Source organism: Geotrypetes seraphini, chromosome 7, assembly GCF_902459505.1.
Source record: "Geotrypetes seraphini chromosome 7, aGeoSer1.1, whole genome shotgun sequence".
Classification (NCBI taxonomy): Eukaryota; Metazoa; Chordata; class Amphibia; order Gymnophiona; family Dermophiidae; genus Geotrypetes; species Geotrypetes seraphini.
The window spans coordinates 160,795,939-160,817,742 of record NC_047090.1 but is presented as its reverse complement, the minus strand read 5'-3'; the positions used below and the strand labels follow the sequence as shown (position 1 = coordinate 160,817,742).

The window sequence follows — 21,804 nt, the reverse complement described above, 5'->3', positions numbered from 1 at the left end:
AAAGCCTTTGACAAGGTGCCTCATGAACGTCTACTCCGGAAACTGAAGAACCATGGGGTGGACGGAGACGTGCATAGATGGATCAGAAACTGGTTAGAGGGAAGGAAACAGAGGGTAGGAGTGAAGGGCCACTACTCGGACTGGAGGAAGGTCACGAGTGGTGTTCCGCAGGGCTCGGTGCTCGGGCCGCTGCTTTTTAATATATTCATAAATGATCTAGAAACAGGAGCGAAGTGTGAGATAATAAAATTTCAGACGACACCAAACTTTTATTTTTTTTTATTTTTTATTTATTTATAAATTTTCAATATAACAATCAAGTATAAACTTGTACAGAAAAGCAAAATTGAAGAAGCAAAAAATACAACATAATACAAAACAAGAAATAATTGTATCTTAAATCTCACTCAAGTCCTCTATTTAGGATCTAAGATTCAAAATAAACGGAATTTAAGTAATCAATTAAAGAAGAAAAACAGTTATAGGTAATTACTGTGCTAACAGTCGTCTATCTTCTTATCCATCCTGAGCTGGCTCTTTCTCCAGTCTTGACAGTGATAGGAATGTTGTCAGTTGAGATGGTTCAAAGAAAACAAATTTATGCAATTTATAATGGACTATACATTTACAAGGATAACGAAGAAAAAAAGTAGCTCCCAGGGCTATTACTGCTGGTCTCATCAGAAGAAATTCTTTTCTCCGCTTCTGTGTGTCTCTGGCCAAATCAGGAAACATTTGAACTTTTAGACCCAAAAATTCTTTATATTTATTTTTGAAGTATAATTTCAATAACCATATCTTGTCCATTGTGAGAGCTACTGAAAGAAGCAATGTTGCCGGCGTAGCTACTTCCCTATCTGAGGATTCCAATAAAGCTGTAACATCCAAGGGCTCTTGATTAAATTCTTTAACATCCTTAACAGGAAGGTAGTACACCTGAGTTAGAGGTGGTATAGAAGATTCAGAAATTCCCAATATTTCCGTCAAGTAACGAGTAATCATTTCTCTAGGAGTCACTGTTATAATCTTAGGAAAATTAATTAATCTAAGATTATTACTTCTTGTGGAATTTTCAAGTGACTCTAATTTCCTTCTTAAATTGGTGTTATCTTTAATTAAAGCCTCCTGTATAACTTTTTGGGAATTAATATTCTGTTGTTGATTTTCAATCTGTAATTTATTTTCAGTGGTTGTTTTCCGTATTTCCAGGATATCTTTATCATACACTTTAAACCGTTCCTCCACTTGATTTAATTGGGATGCTATAGTTTTAGGAATAGTAACTACCAGGTCCCACAGAGCGTCCAATGTAACCTCCTGGGGTTTAGTTATCTGAGGAAATTGAAAATGTAAAGTCTTATGCTCACCCACTGGCAAGTCTTCCAATATCTGTCCGGACTGGGCTATTCCTTCCCCCGTAGATGTCCTGTCCTCGAATTCCTTATTCAGGTTTCCCAGAGAAATCTGGAGAACCGATTCTCTGTCCCCCGGACTGATCTCTGCTGCCTCTAGAGTAGGAAACACTCCGATTCCCGGAAGTTCCCCCTCCCTCGGGGAACTAGCCGTTCGTGGATGCGGGGGAGGTGCTCGGTTGTCAGGGCTAAAGGTGGTTTCCAGCCCCAAGGAGGACTGCTGCACGCCGTTCTCCTGCAGTGTCTCCAGCGGGGATAGCCCTGATCCTGCCGACGTTCCCTGCATGCGCCTGATGATTTCATCAATGTTGCCGAACACGGAGGTCTCTGAGCGCCGCGAGGCCCCAGCGGCGCTTTTCCCTCTCCGCTTAGGCATGTCGAAGGTAGGAAATCAATATTATTCGAAAAAAATATCCAATTGAGAAAACTCTCAGGAGCTGCCGCACAGCGTCCCTATACCGTCGCCATCTTGGATCCCTAAGTCGTATCTATCGACACCAAACTATTTAATGGAGCTCGGACGATGGAGGAATGCGAAGAATTGCAAAGGGACTTGGACAAACTAGGGGATTGGGCTGAGAGATGGCAGATGAAGTTCAATGTTGAGAAGTGTAAAGTATTGCATGTGGGAAACAGAAACCCGAGGCACAATTATACGATGGGAGGGATGTTATTGACTGAGAGTACCCAGGAAAGGGACTTGGGGGTAATGGTGGACATGACAATGAAGCTGATGGCACAGTGTGCAGCGGCTGCTAAGAGAGCGAATAGAATGCTAGGTATAATCAAGAAGGGTATTACAACCAGAACGAAAGAAGTTATCCTGCCGCTGTACCGGGCAATGGTGCATCCGCATCTTGAGTACTGCGTCCAGTATTGGTCGCCGTACCTTAAGAAGGATATGGCGTTACTCGAGAGAGTTCAGAGGAGAGCGACACGACTGATTAAGGGGATGGAAAACCTTTCATACGCTGAGAGATTGGAGAACCTGGGTCTCTTTTCCCTGGAGAAGAGGAGACTTAGAGGGGATATGATAGAGACTTACAAGATCATGAAAGGCGTAGAGAGGGACAGATTCTTCAAACTTTCAGAAAATAAAAAAACAAGAGGGCATTCGGAAAAGTTGAAAGGGGACAGATTCAAAACGAATGCTAGGAAATTCTTCTTTACCCAACGTGTGGTCGACACCTGGAACGCGCTTCCAGAGGACGTTATAGGGCAGAGAACAGTTTTTGGGTTTAAGAAAGGATTGGACAATTTCCTGCTGGAAAAGGGGATAGAAGGGTATAGATAGAGGTTTACTATACAGGTCCTGGACCTGTTGGGCCGCCGCGTGAGCGGACTGCTGGGCGCGATGGACCTCAGGTCTGACCCAGCAGAGGCATTGCTTATGTTCACAATTGTCAAGATTTATAATGAGTAAAAATGTGATTTCTGCAAGTACCCCTGCTAACGTACAAGAGGATGGCTCTTAAGTCTAGAAACAGGGTTAATGTAAGGGTATCATTCTTTTTTCCTAATGATGGTTTGATTTTGATTTAGTCCGACTTGTTTAAACTCTCTCCCCCACATATAGTGGACTAACTAATAGACCAAAATAAATAATTTTCCTTTTTATTATTTCTTTCCTCATATTATTTTAAATAGTTTGTTTATTTGGAATGATTGTTGTGATCATGTAAAAATTGAAATGCTAATAGAGAAAAAAAATAAATAAATAAATTTTAAGACCTGGAACAAATTAAAACAGTTATTTCTACCCTGCTGTGAAACATTCAAATTAACTAAGCAGCATTCAGTCCACTTACAAAAATACGTAGTTGGCCATGTATGAAAGAGAGGTGCTCTCTGAGTATCTCCATGCTGATATGTTTGCAGATCACAGATTCCTTTAAATGTTGATGACAGCTTTATCATTTTCATCTGTATTTTTCCCTTAAACGCAGAGAATTGAGATATTCAGATATATTAGGGCTAATGAAAACATCTCATTCAATTAACAAGGATACAAAGCTATTAATAAATTTCATTAATAAGTTAATTGAAAGCTGAGATCTGAAGTAAATATATAAAAAGATTACAGAACCTGATTGGTTGAGAGAGGAGTTGGGGAGGGATAAGGGGGTGAAAATGTAAATAACATCTGAACAAATTTATCTCTGTTATTACCATGATATAGCAGAGAACCGTATGCACTAGGAGGTGAGGGGCTGATATGCACGGAAAGGTCCTTGGAATGATAGTGTCTGAGGATCTGACGGTGACAAAATTGTGTGACAAGGCAGTGGTTGTAGCCAGAAGGAGGCATAACCATAAGAAGAAAGGAGGTGTTGATGCCCCTTTACAGGTCACTGGTGAGGCCCCACCTGGAATACTGTGTTCAGTTTTGGAGGCCATATCTGGCTAAGGATGCAAAAAGACTTGAAGCAATCCAGAGAAAAGCAACAAAAATGGCATGGGGCTTGTGCCAAAAGAGGTACAAGAAGAGACTGGAAGACCTGAATATGTATACTCGAGAGGAGGGACAGAGGAGATATGATACAGACATTTAAATACTCAAAAGATATTAATATAGAAATGAATATTTTCCAGAGAAAGGAAAATGGTAAAACTAGAGGGCACGAATGAGGTTGTGGGGTGGAAGACTTAGGAGTTATGTAAGGAAATACTTTTTCACAGAGAGTGGTGGATGCCTGGAATGCTCTCTTGAGGGAGGTGGTGATGAAAACGGTGATAGAATTCAAAAAAGCATGGGATGAACACAGGGAATCTCTAATTAGAAAATGAATGATATAAAACAAAAAGAAATCTGATTTTATGTTGTGTTATGTCACGTTTCGCTATATCTAGACTGCAACGAGCTTCTGCTATCTAAGGCAGCTGCTGCTGGAGCACATCCCTCTGCGGGCACCATCAAGAGGAGCACATCCTGGAGTGGATGCAAGTGCACCATTGCCCAGGGGACTACGTCCATGGTCGCAATTATTGATCCTAGCACTTGTAAATAATGCCAGATCGTCTGAGCAGTCTAACTCTAAAAACTCCCGTATTTGATGCAGATTTGTTTTCCCTTGTGTCAAACCAGACTCCAAGATACTCTGCTCAAATGGTCGATTGCAAAGGCAACGCGAGTTGATCGTATTGCTTTTGCGCTCTTGTTCTTCCTTCATTCCCGAGCCAGGCCAGGCGTGTAAAAGTGCCGGACCCACAAGACTTCACCTCTGACATCGGAGAGGAAGTTCTGTGCCAAGCAATCGCTGCCTAGCTGGCCTGGAACTTCTTCTCTGATAACTGAATTGACATTGGAGGTGAAGGCTTGTGGACAGGGAGGAATTGGCGTGGTGGCTTGGGGGGGGGGAGGTGGGGCAGAGGGAGAGAGAAAAATAATCAGAGAAGTAGAGAAATCAGCGCGATGGCTTTGGGGGGAGGCAGAAAGAAAGAAATATTGGATTTACAGAAGAAGGAAGTGCAACTAAAGATTCATGAAATCACCAGACAAAAAGGTAGTAAAAATGATTTTATTTTCAATTTAGTGCTGTCTATATTTTGCACTATGGCCCCCTTATACTATACCACGATAGTGGTTTTTAGCATCGGGAGCTGTGAGGGGCATTCAGCGCAGCTCCCTGCGCTAAACACTGATATCACAGTTTAGTAAAAGGGGAGGGGGTATATTTGTCTTATTTTTGTATAGTTGTTACTGAGGTGACATTGCATATTTTAAAGTCATCTGCCTTGAAAAAAAACCCCCGAATACAAATGATAACATTTTCTCTGGGTACAGTGTGCTTTGTGTTTTTAAAAAATTTATTGTTGGTAGATCATTTTGACTTGGTCATTTTAAAGTAGCTCGCGAGCCAAAAAAGTGTGGGCCATCCCTGCTCTAAGATCTGCGTTGGCTCGAAGCAGCTTTTTCAAAAGTTGACTACCCAGCCCAGCCTCTGCAGCAGTTGAATCACTCTTTGAACTGCTAGTTTGTCTTTGGATTGGGCTCTTATTAACCAATCATCCAGATATGGATGTACTTGTGTGCTGCAACAACCACCATTACTTTAGTGAAGGTTCGTGGTGTCATGGCCAGTCCAAAGGGCAAGGCCAAAATGTTCCAGAACACAGAAATGCAAAAAATTCCTGTGCTCTGGAAAAATAGGAATGTGCAGATAGACCTCCATCAAATCCGGGGAGATCCCGTGCCACTGATGCAATCACCAACCTCACCATCTAGAAACGGGGTATCTGTATCTTGACCGATTTAAAAAAAAAAAAAAAAAATTTAAAAAGCCGGCAGAAGCCCTGACAGCAGTGACAGGAGGCTGTTTCTCCTGCAGTTGGCTGGGGGGCATGCCAACGATCGTTTCCATTTGCATTACAGGCCTTTAGTGAATTCGTCGGCCTGCATGCAAACGGACATGGATCTGAGGTTAGTGAATTTAGCCCTTAATCAGGAGTCATTTAACCAGGGCATAGTGGTTGCCTCCTTTAGAATTCTCTCGATAGAGATTAGTTTTAAAATACTTTTATCAATATTCATTCACATACCCCCTCATTCTGTAATCTTGTGCACACATTTTTTTGTGCTTAGCATGCAAAATTGTGCATGGAAGTTACAAAATAGGCGGCACAACAAAGAAAAATGGGGAGACCCAATGATCCCACAGTGAAAACAATCCACGATATAAACAAAAACTATGGATACAGATGTTCTGGAGATAATTTATTAAACCACTGACATATAAAACCATGAAAATTCAATTAAAAAAGTACAATGATAAAAAATACAGTGGTTAAAAATCCAACCGGACCCTACACGGTCCTTGTTTCGGCAAAACACGCCTTCCTCAGGAGTCAATGGTTTGCAACCTCACATATAAAGAATTGGACTGAAAACAGTCTATTGTCTTTAAACATGTGAGCAAGAACACCGCAGACAAAGCTGAAGGAGAAAAAAAAATGCTAAGTTACAAATAGGGCCAGTTATGCACATAAATTGCACAATTACTATCAATTTGCATCTAACAACCAATAATTGGTGATTCCTGGCACTAACTGAACATAATTTGCAGTTACATTTGTAATTGTACCTAGGCACTATAGTGCCTGAATGTGAGGAGGACAGGGCTGTGCCAAGCACTGACTCGCTTTTAGAATACTGTAATTATGTCCACAACTGCAGCATTTATGTTTCCTAGAGAGTTAGCATAAGTGCTCATGCTTAAAGTTATATGTGTAACTGAGGACTTATGCTAGTATACTATAATGACAATTACACACTTAATTGCCACAGTAGAATTTCCATTTGCGTGCACTCGCTTGAATTATCCCCCATAAGGTACATGTATTTCCAGATCTTTCTCCTAAGCTTCAGGGAACGTTCCTTTGGTATCAGCTTCAAACCTTAAACTTGCCTTTTTCCTAGAACAGTGGTTCCCAAACCTGTCCTGGGGGACCCTCAGCCAGTCAGGTTTTCAAGATATCCCTAATGAATATGCATGAGAGAGATTTGCATACCTGTCACTTCCATTATATGCAAATCTCTCTCATGCATATTCATTAGGGATATCTTGAAAACCTGACTGGCTGGGGGTCCCCCAGGACAGGTTTAGGAACCACTGTCCTAGAATATCCTAAATACTGTAATATTTGGTTAAATATCAGGTTAAAGAGAGAATGTGTTTCTTGACCCTCATCATTTGGAGTCACTAACTCAAGATTAAGCATCACTGTTTATATCTGAGTACTGACTGTGGCTTCTCAATCCTTTCATAGCTGATGGAATTTTAGGGTATATTTCTGTTATGTAATTGTAACAGAATTGCTTTCCCTCCCCCATGCTAATATTATACCTCTGGGTAGCAGGAGATGCTAATCAAATGCGGAACTACTGGTCACAGCATGCACTGGGCTACTGAGCTCAGTGTTGAGTCACAGGGGCAGGACTCACAGGAGAGAGGCATTTCTACCCAGGCTGGGTTCACTCTGCTGTCCAACTGATTTTCGGTCTGAAAAAATGGGAACATGTTACTCTTATTACCAAAAATTATGCTGGCTACTGATTGAGGCTAGAGTTTTATTCAAATTCGCATGTATTTGCTTCAAATCAATCTTCGCTATGTCCCCAGGTTACCTTGTTTTCCCTTTCTCTTTAAATCACTCCAATAAGCCCACAAGTAGAGTCCAGTTATTCACATATCCTACTGTCAAAGCGTGTTGTTTGAAGAGATTTCTCGAGAACGCCTGGTTTGGCAAAATCATGCCAGGAGTCTCTCATCTTATTATTTTTTTTAGAAAACTATTAGACACAATTATTTGACAAATTTGTAACCTAAGCTACCTAATTGCTTTTTAAATATAACATGTATTGTGGACATTCTAGAAATTGATGTATCTTTTTGAATTGTATATTCGCTGGATGTTCAGCCTTATCTGCTGTGAACCGCCTAGAACCATTTGTGGTCTGGCGGTATATAAGAATAAATTATTATTATCATTATGTTTATGGCGCTTCTTCTGTTCATTGGCTGCCTCGGTAAGGGAGGAAGGAGGGTTGTCATGATCAGCTAATGCTGCTGCTTCAGTGCCAGGGGGGGGGGGGGGGGTTGTCAGGATCAGCAGCTGCTGCTGCTGCCTCAGGCCTGGAAGGGGATTTGTCAGGACCGGCTCTTCAGCTTCGGGTAGGGATACCAGAAGTCCATATTTCCCTGGACGTGTCCTTTGAGGACTCTGTCAGGCATCCGGGCTGTTTTTAAATTTTAGAACTTTTGTCTGGGGAAACCAGACATCTAGTAACCCTACACTCACGCACCTATCCAGAGTCCACCTCCCTCTCCCCCCCACCCCTGCATACCTAACCAGAGTCCTCTCTTCCCCTCCCCCCATGGGATCCTATGCTTGCTCACCCAGTGCTGCTGTAACTCTTTGTGGCATTGGCAGCATGAGTGAACTAAACAGAGCTGCCTTTGGCGACCAGAAGCTTTCTCTGCAGATGAAAAGCTTCTGGATCACTGAAGGCAGTGTGTTTAATTCACTCAGGCTGCTGACGGTACGAAGAGTTTACAGCAGTGCCGAATAAGCAAGCACCGGATCCCGGGGAGGGGGGGTTAGTGGTAGTAAGAAAGATGTTGGACTGCAGGGATGGGGAGAAAAGGGAAGGAAAGATACCTTAGACCTGCAGGGGAAGAAGGGGAAAGAAAGGGTCAGATTATGGGAAGAGGGGAAGGGAAGATGTCAGACCAGGAAAGGGAAGGAGGGAGGGAGGGAGGGATTCCTGACTAAGGCAGGGGGAGGGGAAGGGAAAGACAGAAATGCCAGACCACAAAGGGGGGGAGAAGGGAAAGGAAGGAGGGGAGAGAGATGCTAGACTGTGGGAAGGAGATGAGAAAGATCCCAGACCATAGGAGGGGGAAAGGGGGAAGACAGATGTCAGACCATAAGAGAGGGAGGAGATGGTAGACATGGATGGAGGGGAAGGGGAGAGAGAGGAAGGACATAGTGCACAGGGATGGGAGGGTTGGAGAAGGGGAGAGAAAGGGAAGAGATGGTGCATAGGGATGGGAGGAGTGGGGAAGGTAAGAAAATGGAAGAAATGCTGTTTATGAATATAGGGGAGAAGAAAGAGGGAGAGGATGGTACACATGGATAGATGGGAAGGGAAGACATTTGAGGAGAAAAAAAAACGGAAGAAAGTTGAATCTTAAAAGTTAATGCCAAAGATGGATATAGGGCAGAGAATGAAGAAGGAAAGAAAAACAGCAAATGGATAAGACACTGGAATCAAAATTAAGATCATAGACAGAAGGAAATGCAACCAGAGACTGGGAAAAGATGTGTCAGTTTTCAGAATTTACATCTGCTGTCAGGAAGAAACATATTTCTTTCTATTTCTCTGGTGTTGTGCTGCATGCAGAGCCTGCCACCTTAGGGTTTCGTTTGTGTATATTCCTGTACTTGCATCGGGTCTTTCTTTGTTCTGCACATTTGACCAAGTTCAGGTGTTCTGGTAGGAATGAATGTCATGAAGCGTTATGGGTGTCATGGCCCCAAGAAGGAAGATATTTATCGGCAATTTGTGAGCTCAGGGAAGAAAATATGAGGTTAGTGTGGGGGCGGGGCAGGGCCAAGTCTACTCTTTTTTTTTTTTTAAAGAGGAAATCCGATAACCCTAGCTTTGGGGGCCATTTGGAGGGAGGGAGGGGTATTGTCAGGACCAGCTCTGCTACTTAGGGGGGCCAGACGGAGGGAGAGGTTTTGCCAGAAATGACTGCCTGCTGATACAGTATTTCTTTACAGTAACTTTCAAGTAACCAAAAAATAGTTATCCAGTATCCACCAATCCTCATGGGTGCTAGATAGCTGAGAGTCTACAATACTTTGATTCCAGTTCTGCTGTAAAAAGCAAGACTTTAGGTTTAATTCGAACTAGTAGTCTAAGATGGCAGAAGGACCACAGAGGAGCTGGCAGTGTTTCACCTGCTCATTTTGAGTGCATTTTGCTAATAGAGGTGTTACCATTTTTTCTAAAGTATGGAGCAGCTCTGTGCAGTACCCTTGAAGTTCTTCATTGTTTGAACATATATTCTCAGACTGAGCAGTATTGTTGTCACAATGTATCTCCAGCTTACTTTCTCTAAACCTAAATAAAAAACACCAAAGTTAAAATCCAGAAATCCTTTAAAAAAATGTTTTTTTTTAACTTTATCTGTTAGATTCAATATCTATCTTTCTATGGCATTTTCCAGGTGTAGTGAACATGGAACTCTGTTAAATAAGTACAAACTCCTTGTAACTCCTGTGTTACCAAACCAACCACCATGAAATTCGACTGTAGTAAACAGCACACCACACTAAAGCACAATCTCTCCCATCCTCCCTCTCCCGAGATAGGAAATAACACACAGATGAACACAATCTCCCCATAACTTTCTAGCGGAATATTTAAAGTGGAAAGGTTCTCACTTTGTGCTTATTTGTATTGAGCAATACAAATAAGCACAATACAATAGCTCAAGAGCATCCAGCCATGTGCATTTTACTTATTATTTACTCCAAAACTGTCATGTCATTTGCATTCTAAGCCTAAATTAATAAAACAGAACATAATGTCCAAATTAACTTAAATCCAGGTTGAATCTTCTTTGAAAAGCAGCAACATGTGAAGTGATCAAATTTGTAGTTGACATAAAAGCTATTCAAAGTTGTTAAAAGAGCAGAGGATTGTCAGGAATAACAGAAGATCTTATGAGACTAGGAGAACTGGGCAGCTATATGGACCAGTGCAAAGTGATGCACACAAGGAAAAATTATTTAAAAAAAATTATTTATTCATATCAACAGTGCAAGTAAACTCTAAGCATTACAACTATCTTAAAATCCTATTCATGATAAACTATGCAAGTAAAAATAACAGTTATAATACAAATGTTAAACATCATGAAGTAGCTTACACAAAGTGTTATTCACCTCTATAACCACAACCAATTTCCCCCCACCCATCCAATCTCTAGTTGAGAATTAAAGGGTCAGATGGAGTACTGATTTCAACTGAACCGTAAACGTTATCAAGTCTCTCCCAGCTTCATGTTTCTCTCTCTATCCGATCAACGGCCGCTTTTAGGTAGCCGCCAAAACGGTGCTGTTTATAGAATCTGAGCCATTATGTCCATGATTAATTAACTTCATTCAATATTTCATCATATATCTTTGTGAAACAGCTGTTCCCACTGCAAATGCAAGCAAACACATGCACTCCTGCAGATTTTAGAAAAGGCTCTATCTTGTTAAAATACTATTGGTGGACCATTGATAGTTTTGCTGTTCTTCTATCTGTAAAACACTTAATAAACAGATTGAACTGAAAAAAAATATATATTATTGGATTTGTACACATTTTGACCTGGATGTATCAATTATTCATGGAATGGCTCCACTCTAACGGCCTCTTTTACAAAGCTGTGCTAGCGGCTGCACTGCGCTAACGGCCCCGAAGCCCATAGAGATTTAAAGAGCTTCGGGGCTGTTGCCTTGCGGCAGCTGCTAGCACAGCTTTGTAAAAAAGGCCTTATATATTTTCACTAATAATAGTTCTATATTCTAAATATAAAAATTGGAATTTTTCTAAAGTTAGTTTTTTCATCTTGCAAGGGTTTAAAATCTAACAGATTTTTTTGTTCTATATTATTTTCATACCAAGCAGCTAAGTTTTGGAATACTTTACCTGATCAGGTAATTTACGAAAGGAAGCATATTTTGTCATGAGAAAATATGTTATTACTAATTAATCATAACTTTAAGACTATGTTGCTGGTTTTGTATTATGTAATCCTCCTCAAACCAGGATTTGGTATAGGCAGAATAGAAATAATTGGTAACGTAATGTAAGGAACAATTATTATCACACCTGATAAATGTCTTTCATTTAGTCACAGCAGATGAATCCATAACAAGTGGGTTATGACCATCCACCAGCAGGCAAAGATAGAGAGCTCCAAAATTGAGCTCTATCCCATATATATAGGAAGGAAGGCTCACTGGTCAGCCAGTATTCCTTGTAACAAAGCAGCAGGATCCACATGAAAAGCCAGTCGGCAAAGAACTTCCTACTCACAGTTGTTGAAACCGGAGCCAGCACTCTTATAGGGCCAATCCCTATGGAGCAAAGGCAAGGAACATAAAGGATGAGATCCTGGATTCATTTGCTATCACTACAGGAAAGCCAATTATCAGGTATGATACATAATTGTTCCTTCCCTGTCACCAGCAGCAGATGAATCCAGAATGAGTGGGATGTAGCAAAGCAGTAAGTCCCAAACAAAGGGCAGGAAACCCAAGCAAATATGGGGAATAAATGCCCCACAACCAACACTGAGTCCACTGGCTGTGGAACCCTAAGGAATCCCAGTAGGGAGAGAACAGTCTCCTCCCCTGAGACAGAGAGAAACAAGGGCAAACAAATGAGCTAAAGGAGGCATGCCCCTGTCCTAAAGAAGATGGTATACCAAAGAACCATACACTGATAAGGTCTGCAGACCGAGCCAAAATTGTACGTCTTAGGCCAAAGAGGCACTTAGGATGCCAAAAAGCACAAAGGTGTGCTTAACCAGTGGAGATGAGCCCATAATGTAAGTAGTGGATCCTGGCGGACCATACTGAGATATAATTGTGCCTCTTTGATGAAGCTGTTGTTTCCAGCCTTGCAGAGGGTGACGTGTAGTATACAAAGGTGAAAATGCACTTGATAGCTAGAGATGTAGCTGCATCTAACCTAATGGTAGAGAGCAAGGTCAAAAAGAAGCAGCACTCCAACCCAAAGACATAACCACCCTGCATGGCCAGGTGGAGTCGCCTGACTCAGTCAGAAATCAAGCACCAGGGACTGAAAATGGTGGCTAGCCAGAAGGAGGAACCTTCTATATGGAGAGGCCTGCTTCCACTCGATCTGACAATGCACTGAGATGTGCCAGACCAGACTGATTCGATAGACAGATGTAGGAAGGAGCCCTACAGAAGTAAAATGGTGTTATCCAACAGAAAGGAACCCACAAGATAGAATGGAGAGGAGCTCCCTCTCACTCAATTAGGGAACCAGGATGCAACAAGAACTGGAATCTCCAGCAAAACAGGAATGGAGTTGAGGAAGGTATATGTATGGGTAAGAGTCTCATGTCCCCCATTTCACAGAGAAGTCACCCTCTAGACCAGTGGTTCCCAACCCTGTCCTGGAGGACCATCAGGCCAATCGGGTTTTCAGGCTAGCCCTAATGAATATCATGGAGCAGATTTGCATGCCTCTCGCTTCCATTATATGCAAATCTCTCTCATGCATATTCATTAGGGCTAGCCTGAAAACCCGATTGGCCTGGTGGTCCTCCAGGACAGGGTTGGGAACCACTGCTCTAGACAAACTACGAAGGTAAAGATGCACAGAAGCCATGGAATTGCAGAGTATATCTGCAAGGCTCAGCATGCAAGGATAGAGCCATGATTGACTTTCAGAGCTTAAACTTGGTTCCCCCATCCGAGCAATGCTCTACAACCAGAGCTGAAGCTGTACTCTGTATCCGTAGTCAGAGATGTGCCCCGTATAGTGAGAGGAGTACAATACCTGGACCACCTCTGTACCATCCATTTGGCGTTGAGACTGCATTTCCCCTCCAGCCAGAGCCAGATTTGTGCTCATTAACTGAAGCTGAAGGTATGGTGCATCTCCTGAAAAAGAGCTGAGTTCCCTTGGGCTCTACCAGGAGAGATGGAGCCTAAGTCTGTCGGTTCTACAGCAAGAGATGGAGGCGAGTGCTGCCAGGGTCAGCAACTAAAGATAGAATGTAGGTCAGTTAAGATCGACAGCTGTAGATGGAACTGGGCACCATTAGTCTCAACATCCTGAGATGGAGCTGTGATCTGCTAGACCTTGTGTCTGGAGACGCTCTGTTAGGCTCTATATTTTGAGATGAACCTGCGCACTGCTGGGTGCTACCTGTGGAGATGGAGCTGCGCTCTATTAGGTGCTAACTGCAGATATGGATCTGTGGACTATGAGGCACAACTTCCAGAAATGGATCTGCGCTCTGATAGACTCTCCAAGCTGAGATGGAGCTGTGCACTGTTGGAGTCTCCATCCTGAGATGGAGCTGCGCACTGTTGGGGGGTCTCCATCCTAAGATGGAGCTGCGCTTTGTTGGTCTTTCCATCTGGAGATGGAACTGTGGTCTGGTAGGTTGTACATCGGGAGATGGAGCTGCATTATGTCAGGCTCTACATCCTAAGATAGAGTTGCACTATGTTAGGCTCCACATCCTAATACAGAATTGCCTTCTATCAGCCTCTGCAGCCTGAGATGGAGCTGCATTCTGTTAAGCTTTACACTCTGAGATGGAGCTGTCTTCTATTAGGCTCTGCATCTTGGGATCGAACTGTGGCCTAATAAGGTTTTACAGCTTTGTACTTCCAAAGGTGGAACTTATGATGCCATGCTTAAATTCCAGCTAAGAGCCTGTGTTCTGAATCCAGAGGGACACCTGGTCTGTTCTTCTTCACACATAAGAACATAAGCACTGCCTCTGCTGGGTCAGACCTGAGGTCCATCGTGCCCAGCAGCCCGCTCACGCGGTGGCCCCAACAGGTCCAGGACCTGTGCAGTGATCCTCTATTTATACCCTTCTATCCCCCTTTCCAGCAGGAAATTGTCCAATCCTTTCTTAACCCCCAATACCGTACTCTGCCCTATTACGTCCTCTGGAAGCGCATTCCAGGTGTCCACCACACGCTGGGTAAAGAAGAACTTCCTAACATTTGTTTTGAATCTGTCCCCTTTCAGTTTTTCCGAATGCCCTCTTGTTCTTATATTTTTTGAAAGTTTGAAGAATCTGTCCCTCTCTACTCTCTCTATGCCCCTCATGATCTTATAAGTCTCTATCATATCCCCTCTAAGTCTCCTCTTCTCCAGGGAAAAGAGACCCAGTTTCTCCAATCTCTCACCCAGAGATGGAGTCATACTCTGAAACTGGAGGAGCTATGCTCCATTCCTAGCAATGAAATTGTCCTCCACAGCCCGAGGTGAAGCCAAAGCAGCCCCACTGCCGGCTACAATGGTCCAATATCTGTTGATCTAGTCTGGAATAGACTGAGGCCACACTGCGTTGCTGAGCTTCAGTCCTGCACTAAACTCTCTGCTGTGAAGCCTTTCTGCAAGGCCCTTCCCCTGCAACTGCCCAGAAAAAACACTGCTCTGGGACCTAAAAAAAACTCCAACACCAAAATCAAAGCAATTAGCACTAGAGGGAATCCACCCTGGACAGGCCCCCATTATTATTATTTATTTCTTTATACATGGGTGCAAGAACTGCTACCAGAAGCCTTCCTGCAACACTCCCAAACTAGGGGCGAAGGATCAAACATGACACCCAGAGGCCCATGGGGAATGAAAATGGCTGCTGCCAAAGAAAAAAGGTTTTTTTGTTTCTGTTACTGCTAACATATATTGTTTGACTTCTCTCCTCCATTTTATAAAACATTCCTGATACTGGTGTTTCCTCCAAGCCCTTTCCAGCTTCTGTACATTTGTTCTTAATACTCTAGTTGCTCCATAGTCAATTGCCAGAATATCTCTGCAGGTATCTTGTCATATATGTTACTTCTTGAGATTTTAAGCAAATGTTTTGGGCAGTTTTAAATAGAAATTTAGACGATAATGGTCGGACCAGATAACTGGTTCCCATTGGACTTGATCTATCAAGGGGAATTTTGAGCTTTTGGATATAAAAGAGATAAAATCTTAGCAATGTTCAGCCTTGCGAGTTTGAGCATTTGGGAAGGTTGTACACAGTCAAATCACATTATTACAACCACCCGCTAATATCCAGAATAACCGCTTCTGGCAGCCTGAATGGCAGCCAGATACCCTGGAGTGACTCAATAAGATGCTGGGTGGTTGCTAGAGGTATCTGGAGCTATGCAGACTGCAATGTGTCTGACAACTGCTTGGTGGTGGACCCAGTTGTTGAACATGTCGATCGATTTGGATGGTGAGCTGCTCCACAGTAGTGTGCCAATCAGCCCACACCAACCTGTAGCTGACGTTCACTTTTCGCATCGCTAACTCATGCTGCCCAACTGTTACCACATCTGTTCATCAAAAAGGTTCCATTCGTCCGCTCACCATACACTTTAACCACAGCAGCCTGTGAACAGTTCACAAACTCCACTGTTTTTGAAATGCTGCCGTCCTTGGCTCGGTAGCTGATGATCATGCCTTTTAATTACACTTCTCCTCAAAAAATCCTCACTAGACCCCACATCTTCTTCCAACTATCGCCCCATTTCTCTCCTTCCCTTCCTATCCAAACTACTTGAACGCCGTTGCCTGGACTTCCTTTCTTCTCATGATATTCTTGACCCACTTCAAACGGGCTTTCACCTTCTCCACTCTACGGAAATTGCCCTTGCTAAAGTCTCTAATGACCTGTTCCTGGCCAGATTTTGCATACAACAAATCATGTATTCAAAGCCTTGATCAGTATGGCTATCTAGTAGCTTCAAGGAAAAGAATGATCTGTATAGTAAGAATATTCCTCCTCCTCTCTTCGATTGTCTAGGACAGTGAATCAATTTATAACCTGACAGTCAGAGATCCTTTAAGATAAGAGAATTAACATCTGGAATCCATAATTCTGTTATGGTGGCTACTTAACAAATCTCTCAGAATTAGTCTTATTGCACGCATTCAGGTATAGACATTCAACTGGCATATATTCCTCATTTCTGGCTATCTCTGCATTACATTCTATCTGTTTTAAGTTCTTGCTCTCCCGTCCTCTGATGTATTAAATGAGAATGAGGATGAACTTGTTCTTCTCTTACCTGTAATCACTGCTGGAATGCGCTCCCGAGAGAGGTGGTGGAGAGTAAAACTGTGACTGAGTTCAAAGAAGCGTGGGATGAACACAGAAGATTTAGAATCAGAAAATAATATTAAATATTGAACTAGGCCAGTACTGGGCAGACTTGCACGGTCTGTGTCTGTGTCTGGGCGTTTGGGGGAGGATGGGCTGGGGAGGGCTTCAATGGCTGGGAGGGTGTAGATGGGCTGTAGTAAGTCTTAACAGAGATTTCGGCAGTTGGAACCCAAGCACAATACCGGGTAAAGCTTTGGATTCTTGCCCAGAAATAGCTAAGAAAAAATAAATAAATAAAAAAAATTTAAATTGAATCAGGTTGGGCAGACTGAATGGACCATTCGGGTCTTTATTTGCCGTCATCTACTATGTTTTACTATGCTGATACTACTGGTATCATAGAATCAGCAGTTCAGGTGTTAAAACCTTCCCCCAGGGTTGTCTCTAAGTAAAGCAGAGTGGAGCAAGCTCTCACACCTCACTACTGGAGAGAGATACTGGAGAGAGAAACAATAGTTCAGATGATAAAACCTTCCACAGGGCTGCCTCTAAGTAGAGCAGAGCTTGATGTCACTAACAAGGGGGAGCAAGCTTCCACATTCTGGTATTAGAGAGAGAAAAAAAACAGCAGATCAGATGATAAAACCTTCCCCAGGGCTGCTGCTCCTGTCTGCAGCAGATAGAGAATACTGGTTGGCCAGTGAGCCTACTTTCATATACTGTATATACAGTCATGTGAAAAAGTTAGGACACCCCATGAAATATTCAGTTCTTTCTTAAGAAATGTTCATATATCAATGTCAAATATTTTTTTTTATTTATCTCTGGAAAACAAAGTGATGTAAACAGGTAAACAACAAATATTTTCCTTGATTTACTCATGAAAAAAAGATATCCACAAAAGTGTGTATTCTAACAGGAATAAATTAGGACACCCCCACATATTCTCCTATTTAAAGTGGTTCAAATCACACACAGGTATATCACATCAGGTGCACATGATTAGAACATTGTTACTCAGCATTTTGAGGTTTTCCCTACTTAAACTTCAGACATTTAGTTTGGTGTGCTCATGACTGCTGTGGTGAGTGAACACCATGGTGAAATCAAAAGAGCTGTCTGAGGCCTTCAGAAAGAAGACTGTAGCAGCTTATAAGTCTGGTAAGGGATTTAAAAAGATCTCGAAAGAATTTGACAGCCATTCAACGCTCTGGAAAATAGTGTACAAGTGGAACTCTTTCCAAACAACTGCCAGCATGTCCAGGTCTGGCTGTTCAAGCAAGTTTGCAGAGCAGACCGGAAGATGCTAAAATAAGTCTCCAAAAAACGTAAAATGTCATCACGAGAAGAAGAGGCTAAGAGATTAGAGGTTTCCAGTTTAGAGAACATACAGCTAAGGATGATATATGATATTTGGTCAATAAAATTATGAGAGGAGTAGAACAAGGAAACACACTATTGTTAACTCTTAGGGGACATTTCATGAAGTTCCTACATTGCATATTTAAAACCAATGGGAGAAAAATTTATTCTACTTCCTATTCTAATATACTGGAATTTGTTGCTGGAAATATAGTAAAAGCAGTTAGCAAAGCTGTGTTTAAAAAGGGTTGGGCAAGTTACTAGAGGAAAAGTCCCTAAATTTGTGAATAGCCATTGTTTCTCTATGGCAGGGGTAGGGAACTGCGGTCCTCGAGAGCCGTATTCCAGTCGGGGTTTTCAGGATTTCCCCAATGAATATGCATTGAAAGCAGTGCATGCAAATAGATCTCATGCATATTCATTGGGGAAATCCTGAAAACCCGACTGGAATACGGCTCTCGAGGACCGGAGTTCCCTACCCCTGCTCTATGGGGTAAGCAGCTAAGCAGCTTAGAATCTATCTACTTTTTGAGATCTATTCCTGTTAGGTACTTGTGACCTGGATTGGCCATTGTTGAAAACAGGATAATGGGCAGTTAAAAAAAAAAAAATTTCGAACTAATATGGCAACCACCATATTATTTCACTATGTATGCTGGATGCTGAAATATCTGCACTGATTAGACCAGTGGTTCCCAAACCTGTCCTGGGAGACCCTTAGCCGGTCAGGTTTTTAGGATATCCCTAATGAATATGCATGAGAGAGATTTGCATACCTGTCACTTCCATTATATGCAAATCTCTCTCATGCATATTCATTAGGGATATCCTAAAAACCTGACCGGCTGAGGGTCCCCCAGGACAGGTTTGGGAACCACTGGATTAGACCAACAATGGAAACAATAATATCATGGAGATCTGAATATACTTACTGGGCATTCATTTTTATGTTCACAATTTTGTTTGCAATATTAAATCCACTATCATTCAAGCTATCCCATTTCTGAATCAGATTATGCCAATCTGCTGCATTGTCTTTAATTTTTCTTGCACTGACTGATAAGGCTGGTCGTTTGAGGGTAATAAATTCAGGGCTTTTAACTATTGAAAAAAAAAAAAAAGGAAATATTTTTACTAAGCATGTATTTTAATCTATTTATTTGTACCTACCATATTACAACACTTACTGCAAAGCCATTCAACGATATCCACATTAAAGGCTACAAAATGCACATTCTACAAGTGATGTTATTTTCTCTTTACCAACCAAGCAAGTATGTATTTTAAAAATAACAGCCTTGCTTTATCTTATTAAACATGATACAGATACCTTATAAATGATAGAAAAACAACAGTCTGACTAAGGAATTAAAACCTACTAAATATAAAGCAACTTTAAAATGGTCTTAACATTTATAAAATATACGACTTAGGGGGGAAATTCATTGAGAGACACAAACCGATTTAGCACATGCTAAGATGCCCATTATATTTCTATGGGTATTTTAGCATTTAGCACGTGCTAAATCAGTTATTGCCCCTTGATGAATTTCCCCCTTAACCTACAATATTAGTCAGGCATCCAAAATATTTGGTAAATAACCCCCCCTTTAACAAAACCCATGCTAAAAACCTCTTGCACAGTTTTGTAAAAGGGGTATAAATTTATTCTTTATTTATTAATTTTTCTATACCGTTCTCACAGGAGAGCTCAGAATGGTTTACAAGAATTTATTCAGGTACTCAAGCATTTTTCCCAGTCTGTCCCGACGAGCTAATGTACCTGGGGCAATGGGGGGATTAAGTGACTTGCACAAGGTCACGAGAAGCAACGTGTGTTTGAACCCACAACACCAGGGTGCTGAGAGATTGTAGCTTTAACAACTGTACCACACTCTCCTCCTCACATACAAAAAAAATGTATTTAGATTTCAGAGTCTGGTAGTTTCATAAGAACATGACTCTAAAAATATTGTTCTAGTGAGCTAAATGCTGTAGGTTTCTACCTTTAAAAAAAAGGTTACCATTTCTGTTAAAATCCTTCTATAAAACTGCATCCTTCAAAACTGTGACCAGCATGACTAACTGTACAGCAGATTCCCAGTGCATTCACAAAGAATATGGTTTACTAAGGTTATCTTCTCATTCTCTTTCCAGGGAAAAGGAGAAATTAGATCTTATCTGCTAATTTTCTTTAAGACTGGCACAGGCAGATGGGTTTATGCTCCTCTGCCAGCAGGTGGAGACTGAGAACACACTGAATTCTAGCAGTAGTACTAGTGGGCTGTGCAGTCTCCCTTAGGATCAGTCTGACAAATAGCCAAGCAGGAACTATACTAGCACATCAACTGGAACTCCAATTTTTTTTTTTTTAACATAACACAACTGTTGAAAAAGGACAACCAACACTGTTCCCCGAGTTTGCCAGCTAAACCAGATGAACTACTTACTCTCCCCAATAAAAAGAAAAGCAAAACCCCCCCAAATTGACATTTAGCATTCCCAAGAAAAAACCATCTTCGCATCATCAAGAAAAAACACTGGGTTGGTTTTGTGCCGGTCTGGAGGGACTAAAAGAAAGAATATTAGCACATAAGATCTAATTTTTCCTTCTTTAGCAACCCTCCAGACCGGCACAGACGGATAGGACATACCAAAGCAGTGCCCATCATGGGTGGGACCCCTGAAGAGCTGCAACAAGAACCCGCTCGCCAAATACAGCATCCCAATGTGCATGGACATCAACCCGGCAGTGATGCACAAAGGAATGCAGAGAAGACCAGACCTTACAGATCTCCACCGGGGGTACAAGAGAATCCTCTATCCAGGATGCCTCCTGACACTGGTAGAATGAGCCTTAAGAAAATCAGGAACTGACTTCTTCTGAAGAAGATACACAGAGGCAATAGTTTCCTTGATCCAGCGTGCAATGGAAGCTTTAGAAGCACCTTCTCCCTTATGTCTGCCCACTAGAAAGACAAAAAGATGTTCCGACTTCTGAAACTCTTTTGAGTTTTTTTTCAGGTAGGTGCAGAGAACTCTGCAGACATTCAACTTGTACAACTGCTGCTGCTGCTCAAGAGAACCTTTCCGATTACCCAAGACTGGAAGGGAAACTGTCTGATTCACATGAAAAGGGGAAATGACCTTAGGGAGAAAAGATGGAACAGGCCAGAGAACTACACGTGGCCTAGAAAACTCCAAGAAGGGATCCCGACAAGAAAAGGCTTGCAACTCCAACTGACCACAAGGAACACCATCTTCAAGGTAAGAACTTTCAACATATTAGATCCCAGAGGCTCAAAGGGAGGATGAACCAGCACCGACAGGACCAGATTGAGATCCCAGGCTGGTATTGAAGAACGCAGCAACTTTGCTGCCCTCAAGAAGCAGATCACATCAGGATGAGAAGACAACTACCATCTGCATAACAGACCTCTAAAGGATGACAAAGCTGCAACTTGAACCTGTAAAGAGGACCAGGCAACCCTAACCCTAACCCTCTCAAGCCCATCCTGCAAAAAATCCAGGATGCGAGGCACAGATGCACGAAGGGAAACCACCGCCCTCGCAGAACACTGTTCATCCCCCTTGAGATACAAAATGGGGTAAAAAGATCACTCTTTCTTGGGAACTACAAAGTA

The 21,804-nt window shown here is 42.1% G+C and overlaps 1 protein-coding gene across 1 annotated transcript in view; it reads right to left on the bottom strand.

Moving 5' to 3' along the window:
- CINP (cyclin dependent kinase 2 interacting protein) overlaps positions 1-21,804 on the bottom strand; it is a 37,501-nt gene that overhangs the window by 6,772 nt on the left and 8,925 nt on the right. The window contains exons 3-5 of the mRNA XM_033953161.1: positions 19,093-19,261; positions 9,918-10,041; positions 3,221-3,347 (exon numbers count right to left, since the gene is read on the bottom strand). Coding sequence (XP_033809052.1) covers positions 3,221-3,347; positions 9,918-10,041; positions 19,093-19,261 — 420 coding nt within the window. The remainder of the gene's footprint in view (positions 1-3,220; positions 3,348-9,917; positions 10,042-19,092; positions 19,262-21,804) is intronic.